Source organism: Humulus lupulus, chromosome 3 (assembly GCF_963169125.1).
Source record: "Humulus lupulus chromosome 3, drHumLupu1.1, whole genome shotgun sequence".
NCBI classification, from domain to species: Eukaryota; Viridiplantae; Streptophyta; class Magnoliopsida; order Rosales; family Cannabaceae; genus Humulus; species Humulus lupulus.
Window position 1 is genome coordinate 83,495,272 of NC_084795.1, and position 15,082 is coordinate 83,510,353.

At 39.4% G+C, this 15,082-nt stretch overlaps 1 protein-coding gene across 5 annotated transcripts; it reads right to left on the reverse strand.

Annotated features, from left to right (window-relative positions):
* Positions 1–78: 78 nt before the first annotated feature.
* LOC133822896 (sucrose synthase 5-like) lies at positions 79–14,828 on the reverse strand. Of its 5 annotated transcripts, none has more exons than XR_009888062.1 (5): positions 13,616–14,828; positions 13,355–13,509; positions 13,052–13,247; positions 12,355–12,403; positions 79–323 (listed from the first exon to the last, which is right to left on the reverse strand). XR_009888062.1 is itself a non-coding variant. In XM_062255356.1 (3 exons), exons 1-3 carry the CDS (start codon positions 13,721–13,723, stop codon positions 13,184–13,186), a joined length of 327 nt encoding a protein of 108 aa, XP_062111340.1. In that variant the 5' UTR covers positions 13,724–14,825; the 3' UTR covers positions 12,730–13,183. The 5 variants fall into 5 exon arrangements, 1 of the variants encoding a protein (XP_062111340.1); XR_009888063.1 differs by lacking the exon at positions 79–323 and adding an exon at positions 10,645–12,106; XR_009888061.1 differs by lacking the exon at positions 79–323 and having other exon boundaries at positions 12,136–12,403; positions 13,616–14,582; positions 14,666–14,825.
* Between the last annotated feature and the right edge of the window lie 254 nt (positions 14,829–15,082).

Consider the following 15,082-nt stretch of genomic DNA (forward strand, 5'->3'; position numbering starts at 1 on the left):
TAGAGTTCGCATTTAGGTGAGTGTCCGAAAAATGTTTCCTAAAAGATATCTTTTGTAATAGTGTTAGGTATTAAAAACTTCGGTAAAAAAGGTACAAAATTCCTCCATTAAAACTTAAAATGATTACAGGGATCCCAACAAGAGTTTTTAAATGAAAAGTAATTACACTCAAAGCTACAAAAGTAGACGGCCTAAGCGGCAAAATCAGGTTGGTAACCTAAGTCCCTCATATTACTCGACTGTGGCGGCCGAGCTGACCAAATGTGTACGTGTCGCTCCAAAGCTCTCCAACTCATGGCCGATTATGTCTAGTTATCCCTTACCTGCACCATAGAGCACCCGTGAGTTGAGGCTCAACAAGAAAAGTTCCATAAGACACGCATAATAATTACAACATGAAACATATAACAACCGATATAGTTAGCAGTTCCCCAAATTTATAAATCAATGCTAACATATAATGGATAACCAACATAATATTCTATATTAATTGATATCAGGTAATCTGCATCACCAGCACCATATGTATGCTCGACGCCTAATAGAGTGTGTCTCCCAGTACTAGGATTACGATAGTAACTGCATACTTTGCATACTCACAAACAATCAAGGTATGTAATAACCATACACCATCTAGCTCATATAGTTAATGCAGTTATAAACAATTATAGACGCAATGGGGCTAAAGCCCGCTCTATGTGCAAATGTGAACTTTTCTTACCTCAAGTCCTGCGCGAATGTTGAAACGACCCCGAGCGTGACCCCTGTCCCGAGCTTGTGAAATCCCTAGTCACAATATGAGTATACACTTATCAGGAATCATTTCTAGATCACGCGTTCCAATCCACAACCGAACTCTTGGAACCACTATTCTCAGGCAACGAGATGATAAGAACGTCCCCCGAGCCCCCAAGCGAGCCCCGCCCCCCTGAAACCATCCCTAAAAACCCTGAGCCTAAACATAAAACTTCAGAAAACAACCAATTCAGGGCACCTGGCGATGTCAAGCACACAGAAATTTTGGGATTTCTAGGGTACCGGCACGGTTGCGCCTTGGCCAGTGCGGTCGCGCCACAGGTCTCATAATCCCAAATTATAATCAAAATGTCACTCTTTTTGAGACACTAGCGCGGTCGCGCCACAACCTAGCGCGATCGCGCTAGGTCGCTAGAAACCCAAAATAAAACCATAATTCATATGTTCTTCCCCAATACGAACCCACCGTTTTCCCCTGCAAAACCAGACTGAAAATCCAACCCAAACAGGTATTTCCAGCAATTTTTTACTACAAACCGCCTGAAACAATATAGGCAAACAACAATCAACAACAATATACCTAAAAGACGCACTAAAACACAAAGATTCCTAGATTGCCATTATTGAGCTTCAATCTCAACTTAGACCCCAAAAATCTAGAAACCACAATTAACTCCACTATACCAACAACAATTGAACCCACAAACAGGTTATAAACGATTTCTAATCCTCAAAACATCAAGCTATACATTCCAAAGTTACCCCAAATTCAGAATTAAAAAACAAATCTTCAAAAACTCAAGAATATTCAAAAATACATAAAACTTAGGAAAATGAGGGTTAACTTACTGAATTTGAAATCCTTGATTGGTTTTAGAGTCTCCAATAACTGGTAGTCCTCTTGGCAGCCTGAATTCCTTCCAAACCCCCCCCCCCAAAACAATGGTCCCAAGCTTGGCTTCAAGCTTGAGTACTTCTTGGACTTGAAGTGTAGTGCAAAGCAAGAGAAGAGCAATCCAAACGTCGGAGTGTTGGCTGCCAATTGCCTTAGGCATTTTTCTTTATTTTAGGGTCAAATGACCCATTTACCCCTCCTTATGCCTATCTTCCTTAGTAAATCTCAAGGGCAAAATGGTCATTACCTATAATTCCCACTTAACCCCATTAATTCCCCTAGCTCCCAATTTAATCACCCAATCTTCTAAATACAAATATTTTCCCCAAACAATGTCACATATTCCATTAATTATCAAAATACGTAAAATTACCAAAATACCTCTTGACTCACCTCGAGCTGGGTATTACTCCCCGTTGTGACTTTTCTGCTAGCTGCTCAAAAGGAACGACTCCTGCCGAATATCACAAATATACCCACATAATAATGTGGTCTCAAGCATATAGTACATAAAATAAATTTATACCCCCAACGAGTCAAAATTATGAAAATGCCTATTTTTAACAAAAGCAGCCTTTAAGCATGTTTAATACACTTAAACATGCATAAACAATAATATCATCATATAACTCATAGAAGCCACATAATCACACATTTATTCAATTAATTAACACATAATCATTCCACGTGCCTCCTAGCACACTAATCGAGGCACTGAGTCTCATTAGAAATTTTGGGGCGTTACAACTATCCCCTCCTTATAGGAATTTTATCCTCGAAATTTATTTAAACATCTTGGGATACCGGTTCCGTATATTTGACTCTAAATTTTGAGTCGTGTTCTTTACCTTGTTATTTCTCTATAAGATTCTTACTAAGACGACGATCTTATTCCTTAAGACTTTATTCTTTCCATTCAGAATCTATACTGGCTTTTCTTCACATGATATTTCTCACTAAAATTCTAGGGTCTCTTAACCCAAGCAGGTATAGCGCTCAACACATCTTTCTTTAGCATCGACACCTGCAACACCTTATGAACCTCCACCCATGCTAGGGTGAGGCTAATTTGTAGGCCTTTGGCCTAATTCTTGTTAGGATCTCAAAAGTCTAACAAACCTAGGGTCCAATTTTCTCTTTCTTTCCAAATTATCTTATCTTTTAATCAACAATAATTGGGGAAGCACAAGGTCTCCTATCCTAGAACTCCACGTTCCCATATTTTAATTTTCACAACTTTTATGTCTTTTCAATAAAGTAGATAACCCTGCTCTAACAATCCTTAATAACTTCATTGGTCCTTTGAACCGTTTCAGAACTAGAATACTTCATGTCTCTCATTTTGTTCCTCGAAATGGGTAATTCTCACTTCCTATCTCACAATATCTCATCCAGAGTCACTCTGGCTGTCGACTGGTAATCATCGCTGTAGCAATTTAATCAAGGGACCGTACCTACCTCCATGTCCCTAAAACTTACATACTCAAAGTATAATGCTTAAAATATGAATTGTTCTCTCAGGTTGTCCATCTATCTGAAGATAACTAATAATTCAAAATCTCAATCTTATACCCATCGCCCTTTACGAGCCTTTCCAAAACTTGGGAAAAATAAATATAAGGTTTCAATCCGGCACTATCCACTCCGGGGCCCCACGGAGATGTACAATCTCCTTTCACATATATTCATTCTTATTATAATTCATTCACACCAGCAAGAAGTGTGTTAACTTAGTATCTCGATTCACAACCTCTCATACAAAATCATCTTACCTGCAATCCAAGGCGATCCATCCATAAGGTCCATAATTATATCCACCCATACTAACTCTGGGATGCCTTAACGTCATAATAGCCTCACTGGCCTCTGATATTTAGCCCTCACTTGTTGAAAGCTTAGGCAGTGAGCCCCCGATATATAGATTTCAAGTCTTGATACCCATTCATAATTCCCATTTTGATGCCAACATCCACCATAACACATTTTTTATCCTTATATATCAACCTATCCATGTTAAGATACTAGGGTCCTTAACAACCCCTATAAGATTCTCATTCAGTATCTTTTTCTTTGTAAAGTTGTACTTGCCACTTATCAATAACAAATCCTATGGCAATTCTAGTCGTTTCCTCAACTGCTTTTGTTGTAGTCTGTTTTGACTCATACACCTGGTTCAGACCCTTCCAACTCAAGGAATCAGCCTCCATGTTAGTTTTCCCTGGTTAATAAAGGATTTCATTGTCAATCCTTCACCAATTCTCACCAATGCCTTTATCTCATATTCAAACCCCTATGGGTGACAAAATGCTTTAAAGTTCATGCCAGGGTATGTGTCACACTTCTTTCCCCATAAGTATTGTCACCTCACCCTAAGCGCAACTACCTATCATTACTGTCAACTCAAAGACCCATGTAAAGTATCTATATTCTTATTCCTTTAACCATTGTGAAGCATGCACAATCACCTTTCTAGTCTACACACATGCACATCCTAGTCCCTGATGCGCTGCACTATGAACTCCTTGTTTTTAAAACAACAAGGATAGTATCTACTATACCGTCCTTATATATCAATCCACCACATGCTTACACTAGACAAACCTCAGGCCCTCACATTACTTCAATCAAGGGTATGGCAGTCCTCGAAGATGCTTCAAGTAAATGCCGATGTGTTTGGTCAGTCCCGCAGTACTTCTAACCTCTAAAATGCTTCTTTGGCCAATTTATTTCTACTTCTATTGTAACGTCCCAAATTTGCTAACAAGGCTTAATGCCTTGATTAGTGTATCGGGAGGGTATTAATGGATATATATATATATATATATAAATGGATTTAATTGAATATATGTTTGATTATGTGAAATATATGAGTTATATTAAGATATGACTATATGTGCATGCTTATGTGTATTAAATATGATTGTGGACCCGTTTTTGTGAAAAATGATATTTTGTAATTTTGACCCGTTAGGGGTATAATCGTAATTATATGTGCTATGTGATTGAGACCACACTATTATGTGGATATATTTGCCATGTCAGGCTAAAGTCGATCCTTTAGAGCGATTTGTGTAATGCCCCAAATTTCCTAATAAGGTTTAGAACCTTGATTAGGAGGGCCATAATTGATTTATTATGGTATTTAATGATTGTATGCATGTTTACGTGAATTATATTATTATATGATGGTGGATGCATGCATATGGGTTCATATTTTAATTATGAGGGCATTTTGGTAATTTGACTGTTGTGTGCGTAATTGTGTATTTTGGGTGCATGATTGTGATTAATTAATATAGCCACATTATAAGGTGGATTGGTTCGAGCTATTCGGCATGAGACGATCATGAGATGTAAGTGTTCGGTCTAGTCATAACAGGTTTAAGTTCGGGGCTCGAGGTGAGTCTCGGGGTCATTTTGATGACTAGAACATTACCGGGAATAAAAGGGTAATGAGATATGATTTATTGGTATTTAAGAATATTGAGAATAGTGAGAATTGGAGAGCGTTAATTATAATTAACGAGATAGGCGGGAAATGACGGTTTTACCCTCGGAAGCCTTTAGAGGGATTTATTTAGCTTAGGGGCATTATGGTCTTTTGACCTTAAGGATTTATATCAGCCTTTGAGTTTTAGAAGGCTGTGGAAAACAGAACAAAACAGAGCCCCATCCTCATCTCTTCCTTTCTCTCCCGTACAAGCTTTTCCCTTCATTCTTTCTTTGAATTTTGAGAGCCCAAATTGAGGAGTTAAGCTAGGAGATCAAAGGTGGAAGCTAGGGAACTTGTTTCAACCATCAAAGGGGATTCAAAATCGAGTTTGAGGTAAGTTCTAACCATTAGTTTCTGGGTTGCACTCTGTTTTTCTTTTAGTTTTTTCAGCCTATGATCTCTTGATGGTAGTTTGGATTTATGGAGGTTTTGATTGAAGCTTAGCTTGGGTTTTGATGAGGGTGAGTTATAGGTAATGTTTAGAGGTTGAATTGAGTGTTTGGAGGAGGTTTGGAGTTGGTTTGAAGGCTTGGTTCCAAGGGAAAAAGCAGGGGAGGTTTGCTGGTGCGAACTGAGTTTTTGGCTGAACAGGGTAATGAGCCGCGGCATGGCTGTGGTGCGCCGCGGCTCATGGCATCTGGCAGAGAGGGTTGCCTCTGTCTGGGGGGCGCGCCGCGGCGCAGCTAGGGCGGGCTGCGGCCCTTAGTGGCTTTTTGGCCAGAATGGTGTTTTTAGCTTGGGGATTCAAGCCTTAGGCCTCGGGGTTGAACCTAGTACCCGGTTGAGTAATGTTTGATGTCTCGGAGGCTAGGTTTTGGTTTGGGAACTTATGTTGATCATTTTTATTAATGGTATCCTATATTTGGTTATGACTAGATGACCGCTAAAGGACTAAAAGTTGATTGTTCTCAAGGGTCGTTCTTTTAATCATTCTAGCTCGAATCTAAGGTAAGAAAACTGCACCCTGTGTATATGTGACATGCATGGTTATTATTGATGCATGTTGGTTGACTATTGAGTATGACATGCATGGCTATTCTTGATGCATGTTGGTTGACTATTGAACGTGACATGCATGTCTATTATTGGTGCATGTTGGATTGTTGAATATTATGCATATGATGCGTGAGAAACATGTGATTAGGACATGCTTTGTATACTGTGTATGATATCGTTCAGAGCTTGAGCCTCTGTGTTTATGCATGATCCTAATTGTACTAGTACCTATTAAGTAAGCATGCTGAATGCCTTGTTTATGGATATCGGACATGTGATATATGTTTGGTGGCATGGCTTACCTGTGTATGGCGCTGACTTATTAGTCAGAATCGGCAATGGTGTCGGATCCGTTTGTGAAGCTGTGACTTATTAGTTAAGTTCACAACGGGCTGAGCATTGGTCGTGTTTCACTGACCCAAGAGTCAGAAATGGCAGAGCGTTGTGAACGCCGGGCCAAATGAAGATTAGATCTAATCGACGTCGGCATTGAATGACTCGTATGGGGTATTAATGCTGGACCGACCGGAAGGTCAATGAAAACTATAAGTGCTTGCCTGGTCTAGGACCAGATGTTCATAGCCAGGGCATATGGCCTCGGTGACTGTTTGTCACATGGCTAGGGGACGCTGTCCATAGTTACAACTCTAGAGTCGGGAGGAAGGTTATGTTGGTGGCCAATCACCATGCACCTGTCCTGATCGAACTTATAAAAGGACAACCTACCAGTTAAGCCCTGGTGACCCTATCGTCACATGGCTAAAGGGTGTTGTCCCCACATTTGTGACTCTTGTGTTAGTCACCTATTTGTTTGAACTGTTGGTCCTGAATAATCAATACTATTACTGTTGATATTATATCATGTTATACTGTGTTTTCTTGCTGGGCTTCGGCCCACGGGTGCTGAGTGGTGCAGGTAAAGGCAAAAGGAAGCTGGACCATCCTTGAGTTGGAGAGCTTAGGTGATGACGTGTACATATGCAGCTGCTCGTCCGCCACGGCCAAGGTTTAAAGAGGAACTAGGGTTGAACCCTGTTTTTCCACTTAGAACGGCCTGTTGTAAATATTTTCTGTAATAAACTCTGAAACTATATTTTCGGGATCCCAATGTATATATTAAACGTTCTAGTGAAACGTTACATCTTAACCAAAATTTTTAATCCCTAAACCACTAATCATACTTAGTACACGATTTTGGTCAACTGACTCGATTAGCGAGTTTAGCACTGTTTACAAAGCACATCGTAACGGTCCCTGGAGTTGGGGCGTTACAATTTGAGTCACAACGGGGACTTATACCCAGCTTGGGGGAGCCAGGGGTATTTTGGGTAATTTTGTGTATGTTGGGAATTATAGGGGAATTATTGGAGGAAATATTTATATTTGGAGGGTTAGTACATTAATGGGGAAATTAGGAATGTAAATTGAGGTTTAGTGGGATTAATGACAAATGACCAAATTGCCCTTGGGACTAGGCTTTGAGTTTTAGTGGGGCAAGGGGTAAAATGGTCAATTAACCCTTGGTTTGGACCCAAGGCAGCTACAACCCTTCCCATTCACGTGTAAGCTATCTATCTCCTCTTTGGTTACTCTTAAGCACTCTCCCAAGAACACAAGGCACAAAGGCTGGACTTTGAGGAAATTTCCTTGGAAGTTTGGGGAGGATTAAGGGGCAGCATAATCATCCTCACTCTAGGGGATTCAAAATTTAGAGATGGTAATGACCCATTTTCTCTGCTTTGCCATTTTAATTTTGGTGTTCTTGATTAAGTTAAGGTTAAGATAGATTCCGATGAAATTAAGGTTTCTAGGGATTTTTAGTATAGATTTTGCTGGAAGAAACGTGTTGGGAGGCTCTAGGAGGCTTGGAATTTAGTCTCAATTCGTATTTTAGACCTGAAATTCTCAGATTTGGGGTAAGCTCTTAAACTCAAACTTCCACGAGGTAGAATCTTTGAAATTTGGGGTTTAAGTGTGTATTTGGGGTACCTTGTTATGGGTTGTTGTTTATTTATGCTATTAAGGATGTTTTGTGGTCGTAAATCTACTGAAATACTGATTTGGGGTCGGGTTTTGGGTCTAAGATTTAGAGAGAACTCATAAGTTTGAATTGGGGAAGAACACCAAGTTTCTAGGCTTGTTTTTGGGTTTCTGGTGACCTAGTGCGACTGCGCTAGGTTGTGGCGCGATCGCGCCAAAGTCCCACAACCTTAGGAATTGGTTTCGATTTTGGGTTTTGCAGTTAGTAATGTGACCACGCCATGGGCAAGTGCGACCGCGCCAAATGTCCTGAAATGTGGTTTTTCTGATTTTAGAATTAGGGCTCGGGGTGTTCGGGAATCCATTTGGTAGCCCACTTGGGGGCTCGGGGGACGTTTCTAACGTCTTGGTAACTGAGAATAGTAATTTTAAGAATAGGGTCTGGGGTGAGGCTCAAGATTCAACGTTAATGCCTAATAAGAGTATGTTTATCTTGTGACTAGATTATTGCAAGGCTTGGGATCAAGATCGTACTTCAGGCTGTATTGTCTACCGCTTGAAACTCAAGGTAAGAAAACTACACTCTGGTTGTGATTGGGACTTGGACTCCTATAAATGTATATGATTGTGATTATTCGATTAGGCATACTTGTATATGCTGCATTTGATTGTGTTATGCAATCTATATACATGTTTGTATCTGATTTGAAAGCTCGGCCCAAGGGTGCCGGGGCCGACATCAAGCGTGCGGAACGCAGCTCGGCCTAAGAAAGCTAGGGTTGGCAATATGATCTGAGCGCTCAGTCTAAGAAAGCTGGGTCTGAATGTCATCTAAATAATTTGAAGTGCCAATTGCACTTGTTTAACTTATTTGATTGTTAACTTGGAACATGTGCCTGTTTGAGCTGGTTTTTATTGCTAAGCTTATTGTTTGTACTCTGTTGCTTGTTGTATTAGTTGATTTGTGTTTTCTTGCCAAGCCCTGGCTCACAGGTGCTATGTGGTGCATGTAAGGGAAAGGGAAAGCTGGACATGCCATGAGTTGGAGGGCTTTAGGGGCGGCGTGTACATTTGCAGCTGCTCGACCGCCATGACCGAGGGATCGATAGGGACTAGAGCCAAACTTAATTTTTGGTTCTTGGGTCGACTTACGTTGTAATTATTTTTGAAGAGTTATAAATGCCTTGTAAACACTGTTCTTTTTGGGATCCCATGTTTAGACTCAAACTTTTAATGAAAACAACTAGTCCTTTGGTCAAAATATTTAAACCCTAATTTGTTAATTAACCTTAGTTACACGCTTATATCCAAATGACTTAATTAGCAAGTCCAAAACTATTTAAAATACACAGTGTAATGGTCTTGTCTATCTAGCGTGTTACAATTTGGTATTAGAGCGGTATAAGTTTAAGTGTTCCTGGAGACTGGCTGGACTGACCGCTAAAGACAAGCTCGAGTTAGGGTTTGGTAACGAAATATGTGGTTATGTGTTTAACTGTATAAATAAGATATGAATGCCTTATCCGCCTGTTTAATAGGAAGCATGAGATATACTGATAGGGCCTAGTCCTTGACTACTATGTGTATATAAAAAGGCATGTTTATTTGCATCGATACTGCATGATAGTACTATTGGAATTCCTATTAGCACTATGATTAAATATTGTTGCTTGATTTTGGCAATAGACCGTGGGGTGACTTTAAAATCCTGCTATCATTGCCTGATCACCCGAGTTGTTGATTGCAGATAAACTTGGAGAGTTATGCCTCCAAGACAATCAGTTCAACTAGCCAGCGCTGAGATCGGGGCTAGAGATTATAACCAGGGCCAGAACCCTACGCCAGTCCCTGAGAATTGCAGCAGATGCTTGCTGATATGCAAGCTAGACTTTAGAGTCAAGAGGAAGAGATACGCCATCTGAGACACTAGGCTCCACCAGGGAACACTGCACCAGACTTGCCACCTGTTGTAGCACCAACTGTACAGTAGCCTGAGATTGTAAACAGGTGGGAACCGCTATATGAGAGATTCAGGAAGCAACATCCTCCAATCTTTGAAGGAGGATAGATCCGATCAAGGCTGAGTAGTGGATGAGCCTGACTACCTCCATCTTGGATTTTATGAGGGTGGTAGGTTGACAGATTGTCTTGCGCCACCTTTATGTTCCAAGATGATGCCCGTATTTGGTGGGAGGTGGCATCCCATACTCAGGATGTTTCTACCGTGAGCTGGGATGAGTTCAGAGACTTGTTCAACCAGAAGTACTACAGTAGCGTTGTTAGGGCGATGAAGGTGAACGAGTTCACTGGTTTGGTACAGGGCAGTATGACATTTACTGAGTATGCCCTGAAATTTGACAGACTAGCAAAGTCTGCACTTGACCTAGTGCCTACAGATGCAGCCAGGTAAGACAGGCTTATTTGGGGCTGAATGATAGCCCAAGATGTGCAGATTACATCAGTGCCTGGGAGACTACTTATGCCCAAGTGGTTGAGAAGGCCCTTATAGCTGTGGAGGCAGAAAACAAAATATGGAGGGAGAGTGCTGCGCGACGGGATGTTCGAAGGGAAGTGCCTCCATTTATGGGATCTGGTAGGGGCGGAGGCCCTAGTGAACAGAAGAGGAATACCCCTGACACCTCAACCATTGCTGGTCTTGATAGGAGGGGCTGGGGTATCCAGGGCGGCCGCTAGGGCGACAACGAGACATGGAGGAGTTACCTAGAGTGTGCTAGATGCAGGAAGCACCATCTGGGCGAATGTCGGGCAAAAGCATGCTACTTGTGCAGGGTGATTGGGCATCTCAAGAAAGACTGCCCGACTTTGAAGAAAGAGGAATAAAGTAAGGTAGATAACTTGACTCCAACTCGAGTTTCATAGACGTGAAAGCGGGTTCCGTCATCAGATTTTAAGGAATGAATATTTAATTGAGAGAAAAGACTGATATTGTCCAAGTAGAAGGCCAATTGGTGGAGTACAAATAGGTTGATGATTACTTCTTGGCCACCTTTGTTCTAGTTGTACTTGGGAGCGCTCACGTGCCCGGTTCTTGTAACTAGCTACATACTAGTTACATTGGCGCTGTCATGGACCGTAGTAGAATTACAACACATAATTGGACCACTCATTCATTTAGCAAGTTGATGGGTTCAATTAGGAAGTTCAAAGTAGGTCGTGCTGTCTACGTATGTGGTTTCAATGCCTTTCTTCAAGTTTGATTTATTTTTATTTTAATAATTGTTTTTTTAACCATTTTTTTATGATTGATTAATTTTTTGAAATTTTTCTATTTGCAGCTGTTGTATTTCCATTATATTGACGTTCCAGGCCTGTACGTGGATAGGTCTATGTCACCTATAGTATTCTGGATTGATGATGAGTGTAGTAAGGCGAAGCATTATGTATGTGCGCACGGGGGTTATGGCAGTTGCAAGAAGGTATGCCCTACTATTTTGACCTATGCCTATTTGTTCCATAAGTACCTAAGATTGATTGGAGTTTTAATTGGTGTCTCCTTTTCCATATCAGGTGCGCATTGTGGATGTTGTTCTGCCAAAACCGAGCGTACCTTAAAGTCGTGAACAACCTCGGAGGAGAAATGGAGACACCTTGTCCTCCAGGCTTCTTATAAAATTGGCACTAAAGATGGACGCCTTGATGAAGTTATTAATCAACCTTCTAGACATAATTAGAGGGATTGTGTCTAAGGAGGTGGCCCGTACTCAACTCAAGGCAACTCCATACCAGATGAATCTGATCACAATGGAGGTGACGCTGAAATAGATGAGCTTGAGAAATGCCTTTCTAAGCCATCTACATATAAATTGTCAAAAGTATAACGTTAAAAAAATTAGAAGAATAAATGATCCTGATGTTTGAGCCTTTTTAAGGGTTAGACAATTCATATGGAGGTAGAATCACATACGCAAAGAGAGTCATGAAACCTTGTCCAGCTTGTAAATGTACTCGAACCATAAATAACCAACCTACACAAAGGATCATGAATGAAGTCACTTGATAATTTATATTCTTGCGGCAGAGTGATTCTTGATGCCTCTTTTGTGTGCATTAAAGCTCTCTCATGTCCTCACTTTGAGAGTCATCTTACTTTATATTGTCTTGATTTCAAAGTAAGAATAACGTATCTGTTCTAATTAATATTAACATAACAGATAAGAATTCTCACACTTCATGGTTAATAGTTCTTCAAATCTGAATTTTTAGTGTCACATACCAGAACAGATGAGTTCTTGAGGCTTGATTAGACCACTCTTTGAGTCAATCTGTGTATAAATAAAAATAAGAAGTTATAATACTAACCAGTTGCGCTTAGCTCAAGTGGCCACCTGCCTTCTCTTTCAAAGTGGAGGGGCCTACATATCATAAGAAAATCTAACACCTAACAATGTTGTCCACTAAAACATATTTTCTAAATATGAGTACAAAGAAAAAGAAATAAGATAAAAATGATTTATCTTATGTTATGGCCACATGAAACTTAGTGCCATTAATTTGATTAACCAAATATGAGTTTATATATGTATGAATATATATATATATATAGAGAGAGAGAGAGAGAGAGAAAACAGAGAGGCAGAAAGTAAAATACTAGTATATCAAGAATCGGTGAAAGAAGGTGCAAAACAGAGGTTTGTGCTCTGGAATAATTAAAGCATTGCAAAGAATTTCAAACTACATGGAATTAAAAGCTTATTGATGCTGCAAAGCAAAGCAAAGATAATTGGTACAGAGTTTCATTTAGCATAAAAGTCTGCAAGTTTTGCAGGAGTGTTCAGAGTTTCATATTGCATAAAAGTCTACAAGTTTAGAATCAACAGGTTCATTTAATTAGAAATTAGCTAAGTAAGAAGAAAAAAAAAAGAAATTAGCATATTGGAATTAAAAATCAAGTTCTTGTCATTTCCATATACCTCTCCTTGATGTTTAGTGACAGTAAGTAATCCACAAGAGGCTGCGCGTAGTCCAAATTCCCACTTAGTTTTGAAGTTATGAACTTGGAAATAAAACCAAGTCCATTTCCAATTGAGGAAGGAAGTGTTAAGTTAGGAAGGAACAGAGAAGTTAACAGCTCCAAAATCAACTTCCAGTGCATTTTCATCATTGGCCCTGTAAAGTGATATTAGTATCATTTGAAAAGAAAAAAGCTATTACATCTTGGTCTTAGCTGTCAAGTATTTCCAAACATTTTAAGGTAAATTTAACTAAGAGAGTACCATTTCTCATCATGTAGCATCTCTTTGAACTTTAAGTAGTCAGTGGTAGTGATGGCCTCAACTGATAGATCCTCAGAGCTGACCCTAACAAATTCCCAGAAACCAGGATTTGGTCTTATGGCAAAAGAAACATAAGGAGGTATAACCACTGCTTCCTGCAAAACTCAAACAACCTCATTCAACTTAAACTCTTAAACCTCATTGCATTAGAAAAGTAAATGGTATGAAAAAAGTGAAAAAGATAAAAAGAAAATTAGAAACCTGAGTTGAGCACAATATGTAGCCTAAAACACCTTCCAAGACACGAGTTCTTTCAACCTTGTCATCTATGACTCTCTCCATTTCTTCCATTAAATGATGAAGTTTCATCACCCTCTTTCCTTTTTCAATGTACTTAGCAAAGCACCTTTTCACTTTGCTGTACTTGGTTTCTCATGTCTTGGTACATACAACACAATCAATCTGGGTAATGCAGCCACTTATTCCCTAATTTGTACAATGCTAATTATGGAACATAAACTATATGATGAGAACTCACTACTAACACTTGTGTTTTATCAACCTTCATATAGCCTTCGATCAAAGTGAATCTGGTAAACCCCGTTCGATAACATCAGTTCATATAACTCTTTCAGTTTTCTCCACTTTGCAAAGAGAATCAATTACAATACTATATGTACATACATCAGCTAAAATTCCAGAATCAATCATGTTGATTAGGAGTCTATGGGCTTCTTCAAAACTACCAAATTATATAAGCAGATTAATTCTATAGTCAAAACCAACACTAACACAACTCCATCCACATATCATCACTGTGATCACTGAAACCAATTCGATAGTTTCCCCAGAAAATGCAGGCAAAATTGAATAAAATCCATAAATTTACTCAAAGCAAAATCAATCCCCAATTTCTATAATTCGTAATTAATAAACCAAGGCAGTCCTTTGTATATAATAAACTTTCCAAAAACCAAACAGAAGAAGAGTTGAAAAACCACATTGCTAATCGAAAAACTTACAAAACGATCGAACTGGAAGATTTTTCAGCGATCGATCGAAGCTTACAAGGAAGTGGGTTTAGGTTTTGGCAAAAAAAATTGGGAACTTGGGATTGGAACTAGTATAAATGAATCGTGAGCTTGAAAATAAGGTTATCGTCAACAATTTCTGGCAATTAGATTGGCGACGAAGTCACCGTCAAGACGAAGGAGGCTCCTGTTACGCCCTGCACTAAACTGGCGCCTGATTCAGTGGTTATTGATGAAACCTCATTAAGCAAATCAACTGAACTTGATTTTTGGGGCGCACCTGGATATGAGGTTTTCCAAGCAACGGGAGGGTTTATGTATAATCCAAAGTTGGAAGACCTGTGAGTACTTTATATTTCGCTTAATTTTTCCTTAAGCATTTTAAAATAACTTAGTTGAGTAATGAACTTGACTTGCTCCATCTTTGTGCAGGCATAAGTTTGTGACTATGGCAAATTGAAGTTGGACCGCTACTGCATGCGATTTTTGCTCCTTATGCATGTCGTTCACGAAGAGGTAATTGTTAGAATGTTACAACTAATTGATATTAAAGTTAATATTTAATTTATTGACAAAATATTCTAATTAATGGTTAATATTATTTATTATCTGATTTTATTGTTACTCGATTTTTCATATTCCAATTGAAAAAATATCTCAATATGTGGCAGCCTGATGGTAGGTCTCACTCTATAAA

Bases quoted from the DNA above. Each gene is read 5' to 3' on its own strand.
- LOC133822896 (XM_062255356.1), bottom strand. From the start codon at position 13,723: ATGAAACTTCATCATTTAATGGAAGAAATGGAGAGAGTCATAGATGAC. The intron at 13,510-13,615 runs GTTTCTAATTTT...TGAGTTTTGCAG, and splicing joins ACATATTGTGCTCAACTCAG to GAAGCAGTGGTTATACCTCC. The intron at 13,248-13,354 runs GTACTCTCTTAG...ATCACTTTACAG, and splicing joins ATGCTACATGATGAGAAATG to GGCCAATGATGAAAATGCAC.